General features: G+C 36.5%; 1 protein-coding gene and 1 long non-coding RNA gene across 6 annotated transcripts in view; both read left to right on the top strand.

Moving 5' to 3' along the window:
* The first annotated feature begins 2986 nt into the window (after positions 1-2986).
* Positions 2987-18163, top strand: part of LOC135767225 (scavenger receptor cysteine-rich domain-containing protein DMBT1-like) — a 140903-nt gene continuing 125726 nt past the window's right edge. For 3 of the 5 annotated variants that reach the window (XM_073813981.1, XM_073813979.1, XM_073813980.1), the window contains exon 1: positions 2987-5024. In XM_073813981.1, coding sequence (XP_073670082.1) covers positions 4949-5024 — 76 coding nt within the window. In that variant the 5' untranslated portion in view covers positions 2987-4948. The remainder of the gene's footprint in view (positions 5025-18163) is intronic. The other 2 variants (XM_073813976.1, XM_073813978.1) reach the window with 2 other exon arrangements.
* Positions 6857-8382, top strand: LOC135760203 (uncharacterized). The gene is made up of 3 exons (XR_012336361.1): positions 6857-7318; positions 7404-7535; positions 7670-8382. It is a non-coding gene; the product is annotated as an uncharacterized lncRNA (long non-coding RNA).

The raw sequence follows: 18163 nt of genomic DNA, 5'->3' as shown, positions 1-18163 counted from the left end.
AATAAGATACAAAGATATATATTTTATTAATTTAAATAATTATAATTGCACAATTATAAAATCAAAAATTACTAATTTACAAAAAGTTCACAGGTTGGTTCCTTGTTGCCAATGACTTGCTCACTGATATGTGAGCCTCTCTGGCTTAAGTTTCCTGTTTGTGAGATTAACAGCGTCACAGCTTTGGCAACATTGATTTATAATTCTTACTCTGTGAATATTGAAGATATTAAGGTTGTATTTTTATGGAATCAAGTGGAAAAATAAGTTCTGGGTTTTCACACACAGGGACACGTACATCAAGACACATGAGAATCAAAATTAGTTTATTATACAGAAGTTTATATACACTATGGATAGATACCAATGTTCTACTAGCGTTACAACATAATGAAGGCACATCAACAATATTCTTAAACCACTGTGATCAAAGTCAAAGTGATGTGATTGTCATGACGTGACCCCTGCTCTGCAGTTGAGTGAATAGTAAACACAGGCTTAGGGTTGTTATCTTCAGCAGAGAAAAATGAGGGACAATCTTGGTTCTTTAAAATTAAAGAGACACTTAAAATATTTGTACTGTACAGTGTGTCGCTGCGTCCCAAACAGCATACTTCCATACTATATAGTAGGCAAAACCACTTCTTTCGTACTCTTTGCCTACTATATAGTATGGAAGTAGGCGGTTTGGGACGCAGTGTGTATTTTATTTCAGTATCTGTTAACTATGTGGAAAAAAACTTTTGCCCGAATGAATGAAATTAATTTGTTTAGCTTAACCTATTTATACAATTTAATCCTTAAACGAATAACATTGTAATATTGAAATGGCTCAAACATTCACACAAACCACCAGCCCGAGCAAAAAACAAACCAACCAAAAAATGACGAGAAGCTGTCATAATGTGCAATGAAAATGATAAGCCTTGATGAGCTTAACTTTTTATAAACACAGCTGATTGAATGTATCCATGTAGATATATAACTAAATGTTGACAGTAGGAATGGTACAGTACTAAATGTTACAGTAAATGTGGCAATGTTATGTTTATAATGTTTTACATACAGCCAGGGTGCGGGAAGTACGGGTGCTATGGGTGTTCCAGCACCCCCTAATTCCCAGGATTGGTATTGCAACACAAATTTTGGTTCATTTATATTCATGCATTTGATACAAATAACTTCCAATTGTTTCAAACTCCATTTACATAAAACTGCTATACCATGCAAACATAATATTAAAAGAGACATGTACAACTCAACTTTTGAAGTGCATGCAGTTGAAACAACAATAATAATTTTGCTTAAACATATACCCATAACGAGAAAACTGAGAGTAGGCCTAATCTTGAAGCGGTCTCCTATTTTTTCTGAGGTTGTTTGTTTACATGTACACTCTAAAAAAAGGATGTGTTAATTTAGTTCTGTGTTATGCTTTTTAACACATTATGTGTTATTTTAACACATTATGTGTTGATTTTCTGTTCAAACAAATTAGAGAGACAACACAAGATGTGTTAAAACACAAAATGTGTGGTAATAATAATAACACAGAAATGTGTTGTATAAAAAAATCAGTTTTAAGATTGTAGGCCTATGCTGATATACATCACACACACACGCCCAGTCACACTTACACAATATTGACTATACATTTAGCCGAGAAATTTTTGGAGCACATCACTTTGACATTTGAAACATAACCTACTTTATCAGCCTCTGGTTATGTGGTTGCAGATAACAGGAAAAAAAACTAGAAATTGCTATGTGGGTCCTTTGCTTTCAGTCGCTCCCTCATTGAAGCCACGTCCCAATTCGCCTACTTACTGAATACCATGCCCTATTAGTATGGACTGTATTTGTGTTGGAAAGTACCTATTTTTAAGGGCAAAACAACACTTTCGATGTATGGGCAGCAGGCACGTATTTTAACATGATGCACCAAAAACATATTTTGACATGATGAGCCACACACACACACACACACGACCCTCCGAACAAATTTTGAATTGGCGCCCCTCGGAAGAGAAGTCACCAGCCACCACTGCAGAAAACCATCCGGGAACTTTAGGGATACTTATTTTAACATACTATGATTTGGGACATTCTAATTTCAAATACTATTTACAATGGAGAGTATGCAGATTGGGACACAGGGTGGGTTACAGAACTTCACCTTCCCATCGCTCATTCTTTTTTATATGTCTGTTTTCTTTTACAAGATGCATTATTACTAACATTGCTGTTATTACCTTCCGCAGCTGTCAGACAACGTCGCTCCTGAATAATCCAGGTAACGTAGCAACAACAAAATGACTATTCCCCTCACATAAGTAGCCTAGACTTCCCCAGACCTCGCTAAAACAGGGGTTGAGAGAGAGAGAGAAAGAGAGAGAGATGCAGAGCTGGAAAAATCCTGAAAGAAGGTAAGTCCGAAGTGAGTATTGTGTGAGTCTGTGCACTTAGTCCTACCAGGTAGGCACAACCATACCAGACCGTGGGCAGAGGAATGAAGGGAGCTCAGAAGGTTTGTGTAATGAGTAGTGACAGGTGAATGTGATTAGTACTCAAGAGATCGCAAGCAAGTGGGAGGAGTGATGTGGTCCGGTGGTTGACTCTTTAACAGGAAGTGGGCTTGGTGAGTGACAGATTTTTTTACAGTTTGTCACATTTTTGTACATTCATAAAGGGAAGACAGCTTCCTAGAAACAGGGGCGCCGCTAGCAATTTTGGGCCCTATGAAAGAATAGGGGGTCAGGCCCCCACCATACCCATTTCGCACCAAACATACAATCCAACCTACTGTAGCTATTCAAAATCTTTGTCTGTAATTTAATAATACAGAACTATTTATTTTGCTATTGTTATGACCACAATTATCAGTATTTATAGATACCTAAAATGACCGAAACTAAGATAATTTATTGTGCAATGTAAATTTTATTGAAAAATACAGTACATTAAATCAAATATTCAGAGAAAATGCAACATTCTTAAAAATTAAAGATAAATGTGACCATGCCTGTGAAAACCCAGCTGAAGTATTTCTTTGTGGTTTACTGTTTTCCACATAAATTCATCCTACATAATGTAAAGAACATTTTGTGAAAATATAAACTTGATATCTTTAATATTGACTGAGTAATGTCATGTCAGCGATTGAAATCATAGTGAAATTAATGCTTGAAATTAAACTGTGATGCTTTTTATCTCACAATAAGATTTGAGGCTTTAGTCTGATTTTCACAGGCAGTCTCAGTGACATACTCTATACTTGAGCTGTTACACACACCAATAACATTGTAGCATTTAAAAATGGCGAACAACAACAATGCATCTTTTCTATACAGTTACCTTATGCCTCAAATAAGACTGGGTAAAAAATGCTTGACAAAAGCTTGTATTATAATAATAAGCATTATTTATAAGGTAAAGAACAAGTTTCACACACCAGCAGCTTCAGTAAAGCAAAAATAACGACAGATCATTGAAACTGTGAACTTGAGAAAACAGCTATACTCGTAAATGACTCTTCAGACTGTTTTTTATCAACGGGACTCTAAAATGAAATGAATGACAACTATAGCAGATTGCAACATAGATTTCCATTGATTTCTTAAACCTGTTGCAAGGTGAGAAGCTTTAATATACATAACTGGACTAGTTTAGCCTTCAGTTTTATCACAATCAACTCCATTCACGACTGCATAAAAATACTTCCTTGGCATATTGCGTTACAAAACATTGAAGTGTGTAACCGATCGCATTTCTAATTTATGTTAATTAGATTATACGGGCTATGTTAATTAAAACAGCTTATAAGGGCTGACTTCGCGTTAGAATCATAACATAAAACAGAGAACGTAAATCGCCTTGTGCTTTTTTAAACTGAGGTGAACAGAGCGAACTTTACAGTGGAAAGAAAACTGCATTGTATTGATCCAGCGTCACATTGTGTAAACTGCATTTATAGTAAGGAAGCGCACATATGCAGATATCATAGGAAATAGCAGTAAATACACACACCTTGTTCTCTTCTGAAGTTCACGCGCACTGTGAGACCGTGGATTAAAGACGGCGCTAAAACGCAGAGTAAAGACGGGGCGGAGCTAAGAGGGCTCAGCTTAACCCCGGATTTCCACCGACTGCGGAACGGCTGCGGATCCGTTGCGGAACGGCGGCGGAGTCAATCGGTTTCCATTCAAGTCAATGTGTGTATTTCCACTGACTGCGCTCCGAATCCGTCACAGCTCCGGCCATCCGCAGCCCTCCGGCACAAATACGCAGAGCTTCTATTTTTGACGGATGCCGGACAGCTCCGCAGGGCGGAGCCATGACTTTATCGCGTGATCATACCTGAATTCACGAGAACTCGTGTTTTTTTATTAAATCTTTGCAATACAAACATTACAAACACACACAAATAAAGTCATTAATACAGAAACAACAAATAATAGACAGGAACAGAGCCAGGGGAGTTTCAAATAAATACATTAAAGATAAAGCATATATAAATGTTTTAGCAGCCTTCTTATTTTTTGAATTTTGGATGGATTTGATGTACTGCTCTGTCTATGCGAGATCTCGTGTTGTGATCTGGGCTGGTTTGTAAAAACGTCATAATTCAACGGCATAATGGGCAGAGACAGAACTAGGTATTGCGCGATCATCACGTGAATTTGCGAGACCTCGTCACTTCAGCACGCAGCCGCTCTGCAACAAAAACGGAACTGGTGGGTATTGGCGGACGGCAGAGTGCGGAGACGTAACGCAGCGGAGCTGATCTGCAGCTGCTCCGCAGTCGGTGGAAATCCGGGGTAAGGGGGTTGCGTTTGCGGCACAGTCCTTGGCTGGGGCCCTCAAAAGTTCATGGGCCCTTAGAATCGTCCTAACTTTTCCCCCCCTTACGGCGCCCCTGCCTAGAAATGATTAAAAATATAGCATATGCATGATATGCATATTTGGCACACTCAGAAACAACACAAGAATAACAATGCGAAGATCTCTTCTTACTTTGATTTTAGGTAAATTCAGTCTTTAATCTATAAGATAAATTATTGTAAATTATTTTATATAAGTAAATTATTGTATACAGTAAATATATTCAATAGATATTCATGTTAAAAGGTAAAGTGTTGTTTAAATCCAGTATCTAGGTTAGCAGTATTTCATCCTTTTAAAGTGCAAAGGTTGTTTATTTATATTAAGTATGAATTAAAAGAAAAACAAACTAAAAGATGTTTAAAGTTAAGTGTTCATTTTTAGATGTTAGACTGTGACATTTTCTGGAAAAACGTTTTAGATAATTTATGCTACTTCATGCTAAATACTTTTCCTGAAAAATATGTAATTAAGTCATTTAGTTTTTTAAGAATATTTTTTTTAATAATTTGTATAGCCTATGAAAATTATTTTGTGGCTAAATATTGTTTAAATTAGTTGTTTTTAAGTTACTTTAAAGTAGCCACTCTTTGCCTAAATTTTGTGAAAATGTAGGCTACTTTTGGTATCTTGAGGTCTCACCCTCACTCACTGCATCTTTAAAAGTACTAAAGAAGTTCACATCCTTTCTGGGCTCTTTTTGACTGTATTGTTTATTGTTTGGTCTAATTCATCTATTTCAAAAAGTGCCCAGTTTTGAAATAACATTTACATTAAACACTTTAAATTTGAGTATTTTATCTCAACAGGCTGTTCTCTGAGTTCTCCATCTGGTATGTAGACTATTTTCCTCTTTAACTGTCTTTCTATCATCTATACTTTAAAATTTTGGTTTATTAAAGGTATAGCTGAGGATTTTCTCGAATTTTTAAAAGAACCGCCTTCTCCACTTTTTTAAAAAATGCAATTGCGCAACACGCCCGATTGACAACTAGGAGGACCAATAGTCTTGATGATCCACCCAGAATAAGAAAATCCTCCGCAATACCTTTAATTGAAGCTGCAATATGTAAACTTTTCAGTTAAAAACAAGCTAAAATCAGACTACTTATATAGCTGTTGATTAACTGTTGCACATAGGGTGCACTCACAAACATTAATTTAATGCAGTTAATGCATTTTTTTTGCATCATTAATCATTACAACCAATCACAATGACATATCTGTTGAGTGCCAATCACAGGAGTTTAAATGAGTCATTGGCACAGAGAAGTGAGGTGTGTTTCCCTGCATCCAAAATCGCATACTGTGACAGTACGTACTGAATTTATTGTTATCTGTGAGTAGGTTCTCATTGTTACCATGTTTTCATTGTCATGTAACCCATTTGTCTTTTGACCTATGACATAATCACAACAATTATGATCGTCATTTACTCAGGTGTTGTTAAACAATTACAATTACATCAGGAGAAATACATTTCATGTTACCTATCACTTACCCAAAATATTATAGTTATATTATTCACTTTTTGAATTTGGCGGCTCCTTAGCTCCTGTGGTCTCATGGGTAGAATAATGTCCATCCAATGCATACTGAGGATCTTATCCGAAGCAGAAGACCACCTGTTTTTTTTTACATAATAAGGTTTCAGACATACTATTTTTTATACATATTTGGCCTACTACAGTATATAGTATGGAAGTAGGCAATTTCAGACACATATTTTCATCAAAGTATCGAGAGCAGACTCTTCATTTCTTAAATCAATTGCACAGTATTTTGATGTCACAGCTGTTGGTCTGTGCAGTGCAGAATAAAAAAAAAAAATTGTTTTCTTCAAGTGTTTACTGGTGGAGTTTATCACAGAGCAGGGTCTCCCAAACTGGGGTCCCAAGTCTTTCAGGAGTAACACTATTGAAATCACTGAGTGTGTTCACAATTTTTTTAACGCTTTTATCCAAAGCTACTAGATTGCACTCAAGCTCTACATTTTTTATTGTCTGTGTGTTGATGGGGTAATGAACCCATGACATTTGTACTACTAACCCATGCACTTATCACGGCCATTTGTAAATCATAAATTAGTTAAAGACAATCTAAATGTGTTCCCCTTGTTTTCCAGTGAACCTGCAGAAGCCCAATATTTCTCTCAGTGGATTGTTTGACTTTGGTCTTCAGGGTTGAGTGATCACCAGAGGTCACAGCTTCACTATTACTTGTTCATCTGAATCTCAGTATTCTGGAGGCTTCTTCTCTCTGTTCAGTGGATCAAACATCATCAGTAGTCAACCAGCTGTCAATCACTCAGCCGTCTTCATCTTTCCTGAGGCAGATTATTCACATGAGGGAAGCTACAGTTGTGTTTATGAAGTGAATGTGTCCTCACGTAACTTTTGTTCAGTTTCCTCTAACCAGCTGCTCATCACTATCAGAGGTGAGTTATAGATTTTTAAGAGCTCAAGCTCAAAAGATGAATTAATGATAAAGATAAATTAACCTGAAACATTTCTCTCTCTCAGCCTCCATGTGTCCTGTCATTTGTGCTTTGGTGTCAGTTATGTTTTTCATATTCACTGCTCTCATAATGATTTTACGGATGGAAAGAAGACAAAACCACAAGAAAAAAACTTGCAAGGTGCGCTTCATACAAGGTAAGACAAAGTTTTCAGACTTTTGGGCTCCACTGCTCTCACTACTCATTTTATTGTCTGCACTTAATGAAACACCTGTCTGTATAATATATATGTAATGTATAATGATAACATTCTCATTTATATACTCCAAGGTGCCGTTAATATGCATTCACATGCATTAAATGAAGAAAGTTATGAAAAGGATGATGAAGATGACGACGAAGTGTATGCTAATTGTTTTGATGAGGCAGAGTATGTAAATATAAACATTGTTGAACCTGACGTGTCCTCATATGAATCTGAGAGAGATTATGTTAATATCAGTACACTAAGAAACACAGTTGACTATGCTAAAAAATCAGACACTAAAAAAACTAAACGCTGTGTAAAAATGTATGTAATATCTGATCAAGTAAAATTATGCTGCACATTTTGGCAAAACACAGTAGTGTGGTACTCAAAACTGAACACCATAAACATTTTTTATTGATAACCAACAGTTACTTTTCTGGTTACAACTGTAGATTTTAAAGATGAAGTATCAAAGTAGCTTCATTATACTTTATTATTTCAAAAGGGAACACACTGCTAGAAAAGCAGTGCTCCAGTAGACATGCATTATTGGTAGGCCAATGTTGTATGACCTTGATGAATAAATGTATTTTTGGGATCCTTATCATTGTACTATTATCCAAATGTAGTTACTGTCTCGTTATTTAGAGCATTTTTTTGTGATGTCACATTTGACCCAGAGAGACTTTTGTGATTTCCTGTGTTTTCAGTTGATACTCTTGCTGTTTGTGAAGGGAATCTGATGGTGTGTGGTGTGCTGTCATGAGCACATAGCGGCACTCCACACACTGTAGGACCAAATTTGTTAAATCTAACTTTTTTGTCATCGTGTTTGTTGTCTCTCACATTTGGAAAATCTGATAAGATTTTAAAAATATTTTAGTGTGCTTGATATATATTGGTTAATGCCATGATCACCTTTTGTTTATGACTTGATGTCACTGGACATTGTTTGAAAATGTTAGATAAAGTTCACCAGAGTGATTAAAACAAGTTGTTTTATTATTTAAATCTTGTTGGGTTTAGTTGATTCAGTCATGTTCTATCTACATGAAGTAGTTGAGTAGGGCTTACATGGTAGTGTATGTTTAGAAAACATGAGTCAAGCTAATGATCTTAATCATGTTCAGCCAAAGAGCTATTTTTCATGTAGCATGTTTCTCAGTGTGGTCCTACTCTTTATCTCACACCAAGGTTATTTCACGTTAAACTTATCCTTTACTTTGCAGTGTATCATTACTGTAAATGTTTTTTGCAGTTCAGTGTAGTCTGTATTAAGTCATTTTTATTTATTGTTTAAATTGTGTTTAGTGCATCATGTAAATATATTGTACAGTGTTGATAGATCTTAATTGAATTTTTTTTTTCATTATTCTATTAAGTTTTCTACTATTCTACATTACTTGCCCAATATTGTTTAAATCTTATGTTGGCGCTGTATTATCTTTTAATGCTAATATAGGTCTCCAGTGGTCTCTCATTGAATAAAAGTTTTTAGATTTAATCCTTAATACACTAAATACAAGATAATTATTAAAATATTAAAATCTAATTTATATAAATAATTTTTCTGATTTTGGAATAAACAATATGTTTTTGAGGTCTCACAACATTTTCTCTTAAAGGAATAGTCTATCCTTTTTCCATATTAAACTATGTTATTACTAGAGCTGCAACTATCGACTATTTTTTCAACCGATTAATCTATCGATTATTTTTTCGATTAATCGAATAGTCTAATGATTTTTTTATACATATAATTCCCCAACAAATAATAAATGTAACATCTGCCATTAACGCTAACATTTTATTTAAGCATTTTCTTAATTAAACAAACACACAAACCAAAATTTTCAACATGAAAAATAAAGTGGCAGTGCCACTTTAAAAGAGGCATTATTCACCTTAAACAATAAAATAGGCATATATTAATATTTTAAACATTAGTTTATGATTAGTACATGCATTAACTCAGCATTAGTTCAGACTGAAGTAAAAATAAGTTCATTGTGATTCATGAACCCTTATATAAGATGTAATGGTTATATAATTACTGTTAATATTATTACTATTAGTAGTACTGCATTCTCATTTAACTTTAACATTTAACTTTTCTTAAATTCCGGGTAAAAAACGAGTTCAGTTAGTATGATCTTCTAATATTTTATAAACAGCGTTTACGCCGCTGTTACTTTAAATAAACGCATGTCAGGAATACCTTACAAGACGAGCTTCTGTAATATCTGCGCACATATTCGCAAAAAAGACGTTCATTGGGAACTCCGCACTGCCAGCTGGCTTTCAGTGCACGCGGGCACATGCCTATCAGTTCTCAATGTGACAGTAACTTATTATTTCATAACTTCTTAATATAAAAACATGTCCTGCTCTTTATTTACTGTTTCAACATACTGCCCAGAAGCGATGCAATGTCACGTCTGTCAGGCGTCTCGCAGCTCGTATTAAACGAAGATGTAAACGCAGCTGTATTAAGCACAATATGTATTGATTCTATTGTTTATAGAGTAAGTATAAAAACTTACTGTAATATTTCATATTCTTACGCTGACGTCTCGTCATTTTGAGGTCGGAGAGCTCCAGGTTTTCTTCTTTTAAGATGATCATACACAGGTGTTGCGCTGCTGTGGTATGCCATTTCAGTTTTACACAGTATGTGTTTTATTTGGTCTCTGCTTAAAGTATTCCCACACTTTTGATCGCGTTCTGTCTGTTTGGTTTAACACTTGTATCACCCGGTCGGAGCTGAAGCCGCCTTCCTTTCAAAATGTAAACAGTGCGACGCATCGACGCATTTCCGGCAAATCGACGTAATTACGTAATCGACGTAATCGACTACGTCGACGCGTCGTTCCAGCCCTAGTTATTACGTTAACTAAGAAGAGTTTATACATACCTCTATCATCTTAGTGCGTGCACGTAAGTGCTGGGGCGCGCTGCGACACTTCGATAGCATTTAGCTTAGCCCCATTCATTCAATGGTACCAAACAGAGATAAAGTTAGAAGTGACCAAACACATCAACGTTTTTTCTATTTAAGACGAGTAGTTATACGAGCAAGTATGGTGGCCCAAAATAAAACGTAGCGCTTTTCGAAGCGGATTTAAAAGGGTAACTATATTGTATGGCGGAATAGCACTTTTGGGAGTACTTCGATTCGCCTGAAAAATCTGCTCCCCTTCTCTCTCTCATAATGATCAATACATATCAATACATAATGAGAGGGAGAGGAAGAGTGTTATTGCGCTGAGTCGAAGTACTCCCAAAAGTGCTATTCCGCCATACAATATAGTTATATAGTTATGTATATGCCGGGGTCTACCACGGGGGCAAGGGGCTGGATTCTCCGGGTGCAACTTGTGGAACTCTTCAGTGAGTGCGGGATCAAGGATATCTTCTGCATTGACCCAGGATCGTTTTTACGGACCATACCCCTCCAAATCAGCTAGGTACTGTAACATACCTCCCTGGCGTCTGGAGTCTAGCAACTCCCGGAACACTCTCCTCCTCACCGTCGATGATTAAAGGCTGAGGGGCCTGTGTCTCGGTTGTCCCCTCCATGACTCCTCCGACAGCGGGTTTCATCAGAGAGACATGGAAAGTGAGAGATATGCGATAATGGTATATAGGTGATAGAGAAATTGAATTGTGTGAAGAACATTGCCCAGCGAGCTTTACGTGGATTAAGGCTGTTAACAGAGTAGACGCAACAATGTGACTGACTTCAAACGCACAGCAACAGCTGCGCTCCCTCAAGGTGATTTTATTTGACACTCCAATCACATTACAGGTACACACCCACATTAACAATCACAGGTGTCTGTGTTGAATCATTCAATCAAATAAACAACAACAAAAAACAAAACAAAAACATATTACAATTTGAGAGCATATAGTTAACACCCCCACCTGCTATCACATTGTTAATATATGAAACATCATTTCCCAAATATAAATGCAGCAAACTTCAACAACTTACACTTGGTTGCAGGCTTTGTCAATACATCTGCTACCATCTCATTATTTGGACAATACTCTAACAAAATTATAGCATTATTTACAGTAGACCTAATAAAATGATACTCGATGTCTACATGTTTGCATCTTTGTCTGCTTACAGGATTTTTTGCTAAGGCTTTTGTACCTTGGTTATCTTCATATACCTTAGCTGGTGAGTGCTGAAATTTGTCAAGTTTTTCTAACAGCTGTTTAAGATAGAGACACTCTTGGATGGTTGTGGCTACTGCTATATATTCTGCCTCACAAGTGAAGAGTGCGAAAATGGGCTGTTTCCTGGTCTTCCATGAAATCAAAGCACCACATTTGGTTAGACTCACACAATAGCCTGTTTTACTAAGTCTGTCATTACTAGCCGCCCAATCTGCATCACAGTATGCTTTTATTCCCAGTGTCTCATTACATTTTCTATAACACAGCTCTTTGTCAATTGTACCTTTAAGATACCTCGGTACATGTTAACTGTGGCCCATTGCTAAACAGTTGGCTCTGTGAAATACTGTGCAAGTTTGCTTACCACAAAACTTATATCAGGTCTAGTACAGATGGTCAGATAGATAAGGCTTCCCACTTCCTCTCTATATTTTTTCACATCAGTCACCCTTTCAGCACCATTAGTATCAGGGGCGAAAATCTCATCTAAATGTTGGGGGGGACAATAAACATAAAATTTTTCAAGAACAATTTTTGAAGGGGACACCAATAATACAGGCAAAATTGTACTTGCAAGGAAATGGGTACAGATAGAAAACGTTTCTCTTTCTCTATGAACGGACGCAAATTTAATTTTAATACATATGAATGCAGAGGTGAAAAGAGTAATACAATTTTCTACTTAAGTAATAGTAAAGTTACTTTAATAATATTTTACTTAAGTAAAAGTAAAGTTACTGGTCTAAAAATCTACTCAAGTAAAAAGTCATTTTAATTTTAAGAGTTACTTTTTTACAGCGGGGAGAGGTTTCTAGTATAGTTCACAAAGGAAGGATATATACATCTCAAACTATGTTTTTAATTGTAAACATCTCTACAATTAAAGTGCAATAACAAATGTTAATAAAATAAAAAGCTTTTTATAACTAAGAAACATTTATGGAATTATTTAATGATTTTTACAGGTGAGTTATGCACTTTTGAAGCAAAAATAATATGAGGTCAGCAGCTAGTAAATACAATCATTATATGAAGGTTGTAATTGATGTATTGCTGGTAACATACATTGTTATTAAACTATATACATAAATGAACATATAATGAGATGAGTGCCATGGCTATACACTATACATCCTTTACACGTTTATTAGCTCCCAGACCTGTGTACCTGATGTCTTTCAATCTATCTCTCTCGCGCTCTCTCTCTCTCTGCAATGTCTAATGATCTGCGCATTCTCGAGGACGTTCTCAAGTTGTTTGACTTGACGCGAAGCTGCTAGACCTCGGAAGATAATGCGCATGTATTAAAAATGCATCGTGCAAATTAGCGGTTAAACACGGTCGGCAATTCTCAAACTCCGTACTCAAGAGCATGAACCCTACCTGAATGAAACAATCGCTTTGCGTCAATGGCCAGGGGTTTCTTTCGTAAGAATTGAATTGAGGGTCTGCATTAGCCTGCGCCTGTCTCGTCCCTCTCCATGGTTCTTTTTGCGCGTTCCCCCGCCCATCAATCAATCATCCGACCGTGGCGCGTCTTTATCACCTTACTTTTTTATTTATTTTTACTCAGTAACGGATATGATTTAACATGTAGCGAAGTAACCAACAATACTTTAAACATACTTAAGTAAAAGTAAAGTACAGATTTTAAAAACTACTCAAAGTAAAAGTACACAAAAAACTCAGTTACAGCAAGGTGAGTAAATGTAATTTGTTACTTTCAGCTCTGCCTCACCTCTGCATGAATGCATAAAAATGTTTTCTTGATCGTTTATCTGCTTCTGTTCTCAGAAAACGAAATATGTTCATGTTTATATGTCAAAATAGTCCAGTTTTAAAACATATGAGGATAAACTGATAAGTGATGGGAAACGTTGTATTGTATATAGCTTATTAACGCGTCGGCTCCGTACACTTCTCTACCACCGGAATGTGTGGTGGTGAGGTAAAAGGGGCGTGGGCAGTGGACCAAACCACTGTGAGGCAAGGGAGGGGGAATCCAAATATTTAAAACGTTTTTTTGTTGTTGCTCCGTTTGCATTTGTATTGTTTCACTTCTTACACAACTAGTTTAAGTATTATAAATCATTAAATTATTTTCAATACACATATTCTAATGATAATTTAGGGGGGACAACCCTCAGATAGGGGGGGTCCTGTCCCCCCCGACCCCCCCGGGATTTCCGCCCATGATTAGTATAGTCTAATTTTTGTTCACAGGGTGTCGATCTAGGTTTGCAATCCTGCATGTTAAAAAGACATCCAATATGTTCAAACAATATCAGTGGTATTAAATTGTTCCTTGATCAGAGCACATATTGTATGTGGATACATCAGTGTGGTTTTGTAATGTTTTAAGTCTGTTGGGGTCCTATAACATTCTATTTGGAGGTAAACTCTTAACAGGTGGCTAAACTGTATTTCTGACATTTGAGCAGGGGGTAAACTCCATTTACTTGCAGTCTCCACTAGAGCCTTGGTTAGCATTACATCACACAGAAATATAATTGAACTTATGTAATATTACTTTAAAGGGGAAAGTAAGGAAATTTTTACCTTGTCTTTGTTGAATAATGGTAGTCTACCCGCATTCACAAACATACAAAAAGCGCTAGACATGCTAAACATCTCAGTCTCATAGAAATTCCTCTTTTAGAAATGTCAGCCAGAAAATGCCCCATCTGAAAAACTGATGCTTATGACATCACAGGCATCTCACTGCCCCTCCACTTTAAAATAATTAAAAAACGAATTGAAAATAACGTGCCATTTTGACACTATGCATATATTTGTACATCAGTATTGTTGACCTCTTATTGTAATAACTACATACCTACTTCTTTAGCCAAATCACAAAATACAATACATTTGGGAGGAAATGTGAGAAAATTGTTAACAAGAGAAAGTGCTTGTAAAAGATTAGTTAAAAATACACACATCGGATCACCCATTACCTTATATTTTGTGAAAGAGCTTTAATTTTGATATAACGTGTTCTATCAAAATAGTTAATTTTATGTGGAGAGTGCTGATAATAGAATCGAACAAATAGATTTGATTTAACAAATGTATTTAAGTTCACGGAGATATTGTTTGTACAAAGAATATATATATTATATATATTGTATTATAAACACACCGTTTTCAAAATGGTAATTATAATGACTATAACACGAATGCACAGTTTGCTTTTATCTGAGAAGATCATGGTTCACATGATCATACTGTCAAGTAGCTGATGGTGAGTCCTGATGGTGAGTTGAAGTAGTCTTTGTATAGTTGATGCTGTTAGAAATCGAGCTGCTACTAGTAATATCCATGTTTTGTTAAAAGTTCCTTAAAAACCTTTCAAATCTTGCTGCTGTTTAATGGTTTCCAGCAAGCTAAGGATGTGGACCTCAGCCGCTGTTGACAAACATAAAATATAGCTAAAATGTAGTGTATGAAATATATCACATTTCAGTGTTTATCCTCATTACTCATAATACGGACATTAGTTATTGACATTAGTTAATGACAAAAGTTATTGACAAAGTTTGAAGAAAATATGTGATGATTGTGGGAATTTTGCCCTAAATCTGTGGCACAGAATCACCTTTCAGTATTTGTCAGTTGTTACTCACCAGAGCAGGGAATGGTATCGTTCATTCTTCCCCCTCGCCATGTTGGTCTGTAGGTCATGCTTGAACAGGGCTCCTCTGCCGCATGTTGAGGGCTGGTGCGGGGGGTGGAGGGAGTTGTGGAGGGACTGCCGTTCCTGGCCCATAGTGAGGTGGGTGTTGTGTGAGAGGGGGACATTTTTTTTATTAAATAGTAGTCATCTGTTAACCATGACTGATTTTACAAATGGGGCCTTTCTATTCACAAATACTTTAGAAATCAGTCCCTATCTTGAGTAACTCTCTGCATGTTAAATGCAGGTGCAGGGTGTTGAGGTGGTGGAGGGTGTTGCTGTTCAAGAAAAAGAAATTGGTATTATATGGTTGTGATCTGTTAACCATGGAAGGCTGTGAGGCATGCAAGCTGCAGGGCCAAACAATGGAAAAAAAATCTCTGGTCATGCTGAACATGAATTTGTATGTTTCAACATTTTGGTATACACTACCTATTTCAACCCCATGAATAGATTCACATTGAAAATCTGAGCTGATAATGCAGATGCAATCTTTTGATTTGAAACAGAGTGACCGTTGCTGTGTTAATACTGATGGGGCCACTGTATTCAATATTACTTTGGAGAACAGTGTTTACCTAGACAGTAGGGAGTAGGTACTCTGCTGCCTGGCACTTGGCGAGATGGTGGTGCTGGAGGAATGGATACAAGGAGAGGGGAATACATTTATCAACCATATCTTTGATATTAATATTATGATGTTATTTCGATGGTAAAACATTATTCCTTTCTCTGCCAGTGCAATTGGCTTGGGCCTAAGCCTTTAGCTGATATACCAGGCAAGCTGGAAAGTTGTGGCATCCTCAGAGATGCAGAAGTCACTATTTTCTGGCTCTTCGTCACTCTCATCAGAGTCCCCAAAACAATGGCTGTTAAGTAACCAGTATGGGTATTGCAATTCCCAAATTGCCAAAGTATAGTATAGTACAAGCATCTCTGGTCTATTTTTGAATGCTACGGAAAATAACTTTCCTATTACTGTAGAAACAGAACAAAAACAAGACAGAACACACTTACACTGGCTTTCTGACTCTTTTCTCTGGCAGCTCACCCTCTTGCTCTGCCTCAAGACTGTAGCAGCCATTCTGATATTGAGTCATAAGCCTAATGGCGTCTTTGTAGTGGTCTAAAATTGAATTGAGAACACAAAATATGTCTTACAAGAGAGCCCTGGCCAAGTATAACATCTGTAGATATAAATGGAATATTGTAAACACTGCAGGGCTAAGACAATTTCATGTGCATTTTCCAAACATAGAAATAATATGTTATTTAAACAAACATTTTAAGAATTTGTGTATCACAAGTTCTGACAACCTTTACATCATATCTTGGCCAGTTTGGCTCATGCTTCTCCCTTATTAGCAGCTGCCCTTTTCACACGTTCTGTGCTCTTAAAGCTGGGCCAGTACACCATCCCATCATCGTACCAGTCAATTGGCACAACAGCAATGTCCTCACTCGCTTGAAATTCAATTAGATGAAAAGGCATCCTTAATGTAGAAAGAAAGAAAAGGGGTATTTATAAATCATCAAAAAAGGAATAACATGGACTAAACCAGGGCTAGTCAACGTGCGGCCCGCCAATCATCTTTATCCGGCCCGCCGGTCACCTTTGGTCGTTTCTCAATCGGAATGCTGCAGCCTCCGGAGGTCGCATATGCAGACTGCATATGTCATCAAGTTTAAGTTAACTGAGCATTACATTCACAAATCATAAGCATATTACAACAATTTACTATTAACTAAGGATAATAGTCAACTTTATAATTGTTAAAATTCTGAAATAAGACTTAATGACGTAGCAGCCTGGAAATGCGACCTACGGAGGCTGCAGCCTTCGGATTGAGAAACGACTATAGTTTGATTTAAATTCAGTGTGGTTACTTCTACGGAGCCCATCTCATGACATGGTAAAACTTTTTTTTTTAAATTGTGGCCACGAATAAGCAATTCATTCCCACAAATTATTAAATCGTGGCCACGTTTTAGTAATTCGTTCCCTCAGTTTTCAGTAATTAAAAGGCAACACACTGGGTACAAGAAGTGTGCATTTGTTTTGAAAATGCATGCTTTTTAATGTTTGTTTTTTTAATATACTATAACAAAAGTAACAAAAACAACACACACACACACACACACACACACACACACACACACACACACACACACACATACACACAAACAAACGTATATATATGGTAAAAGTAAAAAAAATAGGGGTAAAAGTTTGGCCCTCGTCATATTTACAATTTTAAAATCTGGCCCCCGAAGAAGAGTAGTTGAAGACCCCTGGACTAAAGCATGCACAAGTGTACAGTGTAAACAAATTAGCAAGTCATTCGTAATTAAGTAATTTAGTGGACTATGTACAGGCCATGGTATTGAGAAAGGTGGGACATGTATCAAATTGCATGTTCGATTCAGCCTAAAATATCATTTCCCCTGGCATTTTGAGGGATAATATATCATCTCATATGTTGAAATATGGGTGTAGTGTATGGAAAATACCAACATTGTGAAATACTTACAGCTAATTTTTATCCAGAGTAATGGAAGTCATATTCAAAAGTCAGTAGTCAACTATATTATTAGAGTTTTTAACTTGAATTGATTAAAGTAATTGAATGAACTGATTTGTTTTTTCTAAGTTTTTTTGTCATTTAGTGGAGGAGGGGTATGGCCACAAAACTATACCTGTATGGCAAGG

This window comes from Paramisgurnus dabryanus, chromosome 3, assembly GCF_030506205.2.
Source record: "Paramisgurnus dabryanus chromosome 3, PD_genome_1.1, whole genome shotgun sequence".
NCBI lineage: Eukaryota > Metazoa > Chordata > Actinopteri > Cypriniformes > Cobitidae > Paramisgurnus > Paramisgurnus dabryanus.
This window is presented reverse-complemented; position numbering and strand designations above follow the sequence as displayed.